At 35.8% G+C, this 9,671-nt stretch overlaps 1 protein-coding gene across 1 annotated transcript; it reads left to right on the forward strand.

Moving 5' to 3' along the window:
* The first annotated feature begins 7,087 nt into the window (after nucleotides 1–7,087).
* Nucleotides 7,088–8,032, forward strand: LOC110142031 (olfactory receptor 52B2-like). Its single transcript, XM_020901046.2, has one exon. It carries the CDS (start codon nucleotides 7,088–7,090, stop codon nucleotides 8,030–8,032), a length of 945 nt encoding a protein of 314 aa, XP_020756705.2.
* Nucleotides 8,033–9,671: the final 1,639 nt, after the last annotated feature.

The raw sequence follows: 9,671 nt of genomic DNA on the forward strand, positions 1-9,671 counted from the left end.
ACTGTAAAAAATGAAATGATATGTTGTACTTCTGCCACTTCAACTCACAGTATAGTTAGAGGTTAAGTGCATTGATTATAGAATGAGAGTGCCTGGGTTCATGTTTCAGCTTTACCACTTGCCATCTTCATGTACCCAGGCACTTTGCTAAAATTTTCTGGGCTTTGTTTTCATAATAAAACAGGGTCATGACATTTCCTTCTCCATAAAGTTTTAAGGATTGAATGAGTGAAAGTATGTAAGATACATTAAATAGTACCACACAGTAAGCTTTTAATAAACATACATTTGTTAACATTGTGGATTATACAGACATGTATAATTTTTGTATATTGAATGCCTGACTTTGTGAGACATATATGTCTCATTTAAATATATGAATATATACATATACACACACATACACACATATATATGCTTCCCTAGTGGCTCAGTGGTAAAAATATAGGAGATGTGGGTTCAATTCCTGGGTCAGGAAGATCCCCTAGAGAAGGAAATGGCAACCCACTCCAGGATTCTTGCCTGGGAAATCCCATGGACAGAGGAGCCTGGTGGGCTACAGTCCATGGGGTTGTAAAAGAGTCCAACATAATTTAGCAACTAAAACAACTGCAACATACACACACACACACACATTTACATGTTTGCACACACATACATGTGATTTAAATTATATAATTATCACCATAATCATCAGAATGTTAGTCTGATTTCACAAATGAGGAATTTAGACTTAGAGAGATTAAGTAATTTTCTCAACATCACCTGTTGATAAAGTGGTGAAGTAAATATTTTTAAAAAAATGAAAGTAGATAATCCCATGGTTAAAGACTGTCCTTTATTTACTTTTTATCTCTAACACTTCTCAGTGTCCTATGATCATGTGTGTTCAATGAATTCTTCTGAATCAATGAAGCCATAAGATGTTGAATTCATTTGTCATATTTCAGAGCTCCTAGTTTTGTGATAGTTATAATTAAAGAACTGAATTAAAAACATAAAGATAGGTTTTAGTGATAGTTTTGTAAGATAATGGAGAAAAATTCAATGACAAAAGGGATAGATTCCCTAAGAGAATCTCTAGGGAAATTTAATCTTTAAGGCTATTTGTGATTATGTTGGATGTTTCCAGAAGGTAAATTGCAAAGTCTGGACCTTCAAGCTGTATTTTTTAATTAAATTTTGTAGTATGATAGATAGATCATTGAATCTAATTAAAATATAATTCCTGATGAGGTAATATATTTTTATATGTTAAACAAGGTTGTTTATATGTTAGATTAGGAAATATGAACTAAGCAGTTAGCTTTTATAGGTTATCTACCAATGGCTCTCAAATTGCAAATGTTCAACAGTAATTGAAAGAAGAAAGGAACAGGCTGAACTGACTCCATCTTGAAAAAGAAGGAAACTCCATCTTGCACTTTCAGTGAACTTTGGACTATGTGCCTGGTAGCCATGGGGATAACATACCTATGGCTGAACTGGCCTCCCGGACTGATAAACACCAGATTCCATACCAAAATTTCCCATCGCCAAAAAGAATATAATAATCCCCTATGTAGTCAATCACCTTTGTAATCTTGATGGTTCCCATTGGTGTAGGCTACAGTGTATAACCAGCTGACCCTTCTGACTATGAATCATGGCTGTAACCTGATTGTATCTCCCTTTAACACTTTCCAGGCTAGGTTTAAGGAATTTGGGGATGTGGGCTTGAGCAGTACACTTAAGGTATATAAGGTTTTCACAAAAGTCAGTCGGGGTCCCTGGCTAAAGAGGAGACTCTGCCTTGGACCCACTGGTGTAATAAACTGCACTCCACTATCCACACTGTCCTTCTGAGTGAGTTTGTTTCCTGGAGCATTTGTCTATAACATAATAACAACCACACAACTATATAGCCAAGATCCCTGCATTAAACTCTAGTCAATGGGGAGAAGGTATAAAACTTATTCATATATTCATACAACAAAAGAGTATTTATGGAGTGGCTAAAATGTGCCAGGTTGTGATAGATTCTAATGAGAGGTGAGCAAAAAAGAAATCCATATGTCAGGGGATTTATATTCTGTTTGAGGTGACATGACTTAAGTAAGTGATATTCAAATGCATAGCTACATTGGATATAAAGTGCTATCAAGTAGAAACATTATAAAGGCAACTAACATCAGTTTTGATCTGGTCTAGGGGAATCAAGGAAAGTTTCCTTTAAAAAGACATTTATGTGAGTGTTTAATGGGAGATAACTAGCTGAGAGAAGCAAGAGAAAACGTGGGGGTGGTGGTAAAGGGAAAGAGAACAGTATATATGAACATGTGTGGATTTAAAGTAGATTTTTAGATAAATAGTTAGGTAGGCAGAGTCATCTTACATTTGAAGAACTGAAGGAAGTCCATTCATGGGATGGAGTACAGAGTGGAATGAAGAGTGATGAGGACTGCTAAGAAAGTATCGTGAGAGTTTGGGGTAGGCTTGCTGAGAATTCACAATTTTATCCTAAAAACAAAAGGAAGACAATGGAAATTTTATGAACAGGAGTGATATAATCAGGTTTGTGTTTTAAAATAATCATTGTGGCTGCAATGAAGAAAATGGGTTGAGACAGAGTAGAAGGAATGACTAGAAAAAAACTTTTAGGAGGTTATAAAATTTTCAAGGACAATATGATGATAACTTGATCCATGTTGATGGTGATCATGATGAAAAGAATTAAATTGATTTGTGTACCCTGAATATACTTTAGGACTTGGCTTAATGAAAATTTTGACAAGCTCACACATTTTATGACTGTTGCTTACCCTAAGCCTAAAGTTTGAGTGGATGATTGATGAAGAACCTTTGTGTATTTATGTGTCTTCGTGTGTGTGTTGGGGGGGTGCATTTACTGATTTAAAAAATATTTGAAGACTTATGTAATTTGCCAGGCAGTGGGGAAATAGTGAACAAACAGCTCCCCAGTTATTGTATCCAGGATATTTACATTTGACTACTACTTGCAACAAAATAGTTGTTAGCAATTTCTTCCACTTTTATATTTACTCTCAAGTTGAGCTTTTGACTTCTGCCAAGAGTCTTTCTGAAACTCAGTCTCTCCTAAACCTAGTATTGTGCATTTTTTTTATAGAGCTCATCTCTTTCTTTTACCTGAATCTCACTTCTCTATATTATTTTTCTTTTTACGTATCTCATTTACCAAACAATGGTCTTAATTTGGTTAATTAATATTTTATTTACTGCATACTTTTTTGCCAGCTTTTTATGGATCCTTTTTGTATCTAGGGAATAAAGACTTCTAACTTCAGTTTCAGTTTTGCCTGTGGAGGTCCCAGTGCCACTGGAAATTAAAATGATTTAACCTGTTGGTTTTGAAGCAAGCCATAGTAATTTATATATAATTATAGTTGCAGTTGGCCCTGCCTGTTGTTGTCCCAGGTGTTCTTTAATTTTCATTCTAAATAATTCTTTAATCCTTACTCCTCCCTGGGCTTCCTGAACCATACCATACCATATGCCACAACACACCGGCAATTAGTTTTGCATCCATCTATACTCTCCTCACTAATTGGCTGTAGGATTTGTTCTCCAGAATAGCAAAGCTAAATAATGTCCCTTGCTTAACACAGAGGCCACTAAGGACTCAGGTGGGCCAGGACAAACCAGCATAAATCTGCCTGTAGCTCAGACAGTCGTCTTATTCTGGACATCAACACATCTTCTGCACACCTCAAGAGGACAGTGGCTTTCCTGGTCCCAGTCCCCCTATGACCAAATTCACAACCATCTACAGGTACTATGCTAGGAAAAGAGAAAAACGGGGAAGGAAAAGAGTACAAAATCCTGAGATGCACAAAGTCGTATAGGATAAAGAGATTCTCAAATCTTTTCATCGAAATACCATAGTCACTAACCCTTATACAGTTATGGTTGAGATCTGTAATCTTTAGATTGCCCAATGACATCCATTAGAAAATAATAAATAGTATCTTCCTAATTTTTAAATCTAATTTATGCTTCCTTTACTCAGATTAATATTTATATAGTTGTTGCTGGCAGTACTTAAAGCTCGAATAACATCCTAATGCCACCACCACATGGATAATTTTTATTTATACTATTCCTGATAGATGACCATTTAAATTCTACCTGAAAACTCCCACTGATAGTGAGCTTCTAATTTCTCAGGGCTGTCTTTTCTTCTGAGTTTGTGGTAGGTTTCTTTCCCCTACTGAACTAAAATGCACCTTTAAAATTATTTTAGCCTCCTTTATTTGGCCAGGTATCTATGTCTGGTGACACTAAGTATATATTTTTCCCCATAGCAGGTAATGAATCAAAAAATCGTGGGGGACTATACTCAGTATTTTATAATAATCTATAAGGAACAGGAATATGTAAAAATGGATATATATATATGTATATATAATTGAATCACTTTGCTGTACACTTGAAACTAATTAATAATATAAATCAACTATACTTCAATTTAAAAAAAGATAAACTCTTTAATATCATTTTTCTTAGAAAATGTATGTTTCAATTTTTTTCTCTATGTGTATTTTTAAAACCATCAATGCACTTTCAAAAGATGTTTTTCAATAACACTGAGTAGAGACATAGAATGCACAGTTCTTATTTTGAACACGTTGAACCTGACAGATTTATGAAAAGTTGTTGGAGGAGGCTACTTTGGGGCAGCTCTATGAAATGTTTAATGCTGACCTCAGTGGCCATGAGCAAAATGAAAACTTTCAAATTTCCTTCTCTTGGATGCTGATAAATTGACATGGTGCTTAAAGTACACCGTCTTTCCTATTATCACTTCCAGGTTTCTGGGTTCTGGCTTTCTAGTGTACTCAGGCCTTTAGATGAGGTCTCCTATTGTATTAGAGATGGATTGCTGAGATCAGGAGGAAATGACTTTCTGATAAGGATCCATAAAGTACTGATTAAAGGTTATTTATGGAAACACACTATGGTAGAAAGGTACCTAGGTTGAATGTAAGTTTATGGCCCTTCCAACCTTGTCTAAAATGCTTTTTTAGAAAGATGGCTTGGAAATGGGATTTTACAGGCTGCCAAATCATTTGTACTTCATTAGAACCTAGTGATAATAGCTATGGTAAAATAAATAATACACTTCTAAGGTAAAAAAAAAGATTAAGGATAAAATTACATATTTTATCAGGGCCATCACATATTCCTTCTTATGGTATCCATTCAAGACTAGTTATTATCCTGATTACTGTTCTTTCCAAGAAAAACACAAAGCAAAAAGGACTTTATTTTTGGCGTATCTCACTTAATCTTTCTACTTTATTGAAAAAGAAGAAAATTTGTATTTGTAGAGCACAGAAACATTAAAAGAATTAGGTCAGAAACATTGCACATTTTATACAATGTTGGGATTTAATGATAGACTTAATTCTCACAGCAAGTTTTGCAAGGTAAACCTCATGTCATTTTTGAGATGAGGAAAGAGGCTCAAAGCCTTGAACACTTTATGGTCAAGTCACTTAAATTAGTAGCAGGGTTGAAATTGTATCACAGCCACCTTTATCTAAAGACCTTATTATTTTTACTATACCAAGTTACCTTCTAGGAGACCTGTCTGTCATTTGGCTGTGGCTTGCCTTTTACCAAAGGTGGTTGATACATGAAATACTTAGATCTTCATAACTCAGTTTATGATGTATAAATGTTGTGTACTTTTTGCCACTCTGTTTTGGGATCCTAAGTATTTAGAGTAAATTAATTGGCAAAAAGACAAATAATCCAAGTTTGTCAAAACAAAAAAGGACACATATTAATATTGCTGTACTTTGTGATTGTGGTACAGTTATTCTACAGTGTTGTGTTGGATCCTACTGTGCCTCAGTATGTATCAGCTATATGTATACATGGGCGTCCCTGAGAGCTCAGTTAGTAAAGAATTGACCTGCAGTGCAGGAGACCTCAGTTCAATTCCTGGGTTGGGAAGATCTGCTGGGGAAGGGATAGGCTACCCACTCCAGTATGCTGGCTTGGAGAATTTCACGGACTGCATATATACATATATCCCTTCCTCTTGAGCCTCCCTCCCACTCCCCCATGCCATGTAATTTTATTTTTTAAAGCAACTTGGTGTTATGTTTTTTCCATCTCTGTATTTTAAGCATCTGTTGAAGCTTCTATTTTTTCTGTGATTGCCATTTATATATATCATATAATTGGAATATTTCTAAGAAAATGTAAAGTCCAGACCTTAATAGTGAAATTTAGTATTGTATGATCTTTAACCTATAGCTGTCATCAAATAATTTGTAAATGTGTATTTCTATTTAAAATAGTTATGTACACTAACATATTTAACAAATATAATCTTATTTATATAGAAATATGTTACCATTAGCTTCTAAATTATGGTCGCTATACAAAAACACATAAATGCATATATATATATATAAAATTTTAATACAAAATTATTATCTATTGAAGTATTTTTTGACTCTACATTTGTCCTTCAAAATATCAATTATTCCTCCAGAAAACCATATTTTTAAGATATCAGATCAGCAAATTTCCTAGGTTATTGGTCATAATCAAAAACACTCCAGAGAAGAATTCTAAAGCACCAAGGCCAGTCTCAAGAACTGAGGACCTTCGGATGATGAAATTCAACTTCTTGAGTGAAAACCATACTTTCTAGCTCATCCACATCCCCACGTCATGCCTGTAATTAATATATTGGGTCTCCTTTCAGGTCCTGTTCTCTTGGGGGAAGGGGGGGCTCTCCTACAGGTTTATATACATTGAGTATTAAACAGGATCAGGTCAACAGGAGAATTTACACAACAGAGTTGGTATGTTTTATTGAGAATTTTTCCTTGAGACTGCTTCTCCCTCCTGCAGAGAAAATAACTGAGAAGTATCTCCCTCCTTAACTCCATTAGCTGCAACATTTGTTTGTTCACTAGCTGGTAAATTTTGGTTATCACCATAAACTACTATAGTACCCAGCATTTTAGCTTCAAATGATACAGTGATTTCAAAATATCCCTCCTTTCTTTCTCTCTAGGAATCAGACCTTGAGGAGGCCTGGAGAGGGATGTCCTCTTGCAACAACTCCATAGCTCAGCCCTTGATATTTGTTCTGGCTGGAATTCCTGGCCTGGAGTCTTCCCATGGCTGGTTCTCTGTACCTTTTTTCCTGGTATTTGTTGTTGCTGTCATCGGCAATGCCACCGTTTTATCTATCATCAGGGTGGAGAAGAGTCTTCACGAGCCCATGTTTCTCCTCTTGGCCATGCTGTCAGTTGTTGACCTGTCTCTTGTCAGTGTCACTGTGCCCCGCATGCTGGGTATCTTCTGGATGAATGCCAAGGAAATCAGCTTTAATGCCTGCCTCACACAGATGTTTTTCATTCCATTGTTTTATGTCATGGAGTCTGGGGTCCTTCTGGCTATGGCTTTTGACAGATTTGTGGCTATCTGGCACCCTCTGAGATATGCAACTGTCCTTAGTAACAACCTGCTTGTGAAGATGGCACTGGCTGTCCTGGCAAGGGCAGTGGCAGTGCTGACCCCAGCACCCATCCTGGTGAAAAGAATGGAAAGCTTCCAAACTCACATCATTGCATACTCATACTGCGCCTACATGGCTGTGGTGCAAATAGCCTGTGGAGACGTCTCTGATCACATTGTCTATGGCCTCATGGTTATTGTAGCATCTGTGGGATTTGATCTGTTTTTTATCATTCTGTCATATGGGCTGATCCTTCATGCTGTATTTCGAATACCCTCTTGGGAGGCACGGGGCAAAGCTTTCAGCACATGTGGCTCTCATCTTTGTATCATTGCTCTCTTTTATTCCCCTGTTATCTTTTCTGTCTTGGCTCAGATTTTAGGCTATCGTATGGCTTCCCACCTACAGATTATCATTGACAATCTCTACTTCTTGGTGCCTCCCCTGATCAACCCTTTGATTTATGGGGCTCGGACCAAGCAAATGCGGGAGTGGGTGCTACGAATCTTCCATTGTCAAGGAGATTGATGTTGGTACCTATGGAGCTGGAAATCATGTTAGGTTGTAGGTAGAGATAATTCTTGTCATAATTGAGCTTAGTGAGGAAATTGGACTTTCCTTGAGGAAAGGCAAGAGAAGGATTGGTCAATGTGGGAATGTAGCAGGGGCATGTCCTTTCCATCAAGATGTAGTTGTTATGAAACCTTCATGACAAGCAGTCCTCCCTAAAGGCTTATGTGTAATAAAACAGGAGAATATTTTATAATTAATTTTATTGTTTATCTACCTCCATCACATAACATAAATTGGAATTATTTTTTTCAAAAGAGGTGTAATGAATTTAGGCATATAAAGACCTGTGGATAAAAACAATTATCCAAAGTTTTTATTGATGTAATGATTTTTCTTCTGCATTTATGTTTCAGATATTTCACCAACAGAGTTGGTGAAATCCTAAGTGAAATAAATATGTATAAGTACCCATGACCATATCAATAAATACTGAGCTCCTTTTTTTGTCTGAAGGGTGTTAATAGAGAAGTGCCATCCTTAGAGAGTTACTCAGTGTCAGAACATAGAACCAATATATGGTAGATTGGGCTTGATAGGTAAGACTTTACAAATGGAAAAAAAAAAAGACAGCCTTAGTTATTTTTAGTAACCTCCATTTCCATACTGTTTTTCATAGTGTTCCACCAATTTACATTCCCACCAGCAGTGTATGAGGGTTATCTTTTCTTCATATCCTCACCAACACTTATTATCTCTTGCCTTTTTGATAATAGACATTCTGATTGGTATGAGGTAGTGTCTCATTATGGTTTTGACTCATATTCCCCATAGAATTAGTGATGTTGAACATCTTTTCATGTTGGCCATCTGCCATAAATAACCATTCTGGGTATTTATCAAAAAAATATGAAAATGCTAATTAAAAGCTGCATATGCATCCCATGTTCATCATAGCATTGTTTACAATAACCAAGACATGGAAGCAGCCTAAATGTCTATCAACAGATGAATAGATAAAGATATGGTGTATATATATATATATATATATATATATATATATATACATACACATGTACACACACACACACCTATAATCAAACACTTTTTGGTTAAAAAAAGGGTGAAATCTTTTTATTTGTGACAACATGGATGGATCTTGAAGGTATTATGCTCAGTGAAATAAGGCAAAGAAAAAAAGAAAAATACCATATTGCTTCATTCATATGAGGAATGTAGATGAATGAGTAAATACAATGAAAACAAAAACAGAAATACAGAGAACAGAGTAGTGGTTACCAGAAGGAAGAAGGGTGGGTGAAGGGTGAAATAGGCAAAGGTCAACTGTATGATGATGGGCAGAAAATAAGTATTAAGTGGTGAGCACACTGTAGTGTATATAGAATATGAAATAAAATATTGTACATGCACATCTTATATAGTGTTATAAACCAATTTTTAAACAACTCAAAGAAGCTATTTTTTTCTCTAACTTCACTTTTTTCCTTCCACCTGTCCAACCTCACAGATTTTCACAAACCAGAACACTCAGATCTGTGTCTTAAACCCTGAGTTATAGCTGTGTTCCAGAAAACATTGCAACAATGCTGTGAACCACTCTTTTCTTCATGTGCACCTTAAATGTAAATCTTTCCAA

Source organism: Odocoileus virginianus, unplaced genomic scaffold, assembly GCF_023699985.2.
Source record: "Odocoileus virginianus isolate 20LAN1187 ecotype Illinois unplaced genomic scaffold, Ovbor_1.2 Unplaced_Contig_30, whole genome shotgun sequence".
Taxonomy (NCBI): domain Eukaryota; kingdom Metazoa; phylum Chordata; class Mammalia; order Artiodactyla; family Cervidae; genus Odocoileus; species Odocoileus virginianus.

Coding starts and splice junctions, on each gene's coding strand:
- LOC110142031 (XM_020901046.2), top strand. CDS start 7,088: ATGTCCTCTTGCAACAACTCCATAGCTCAGCCCTTGATATTTGTTCTG.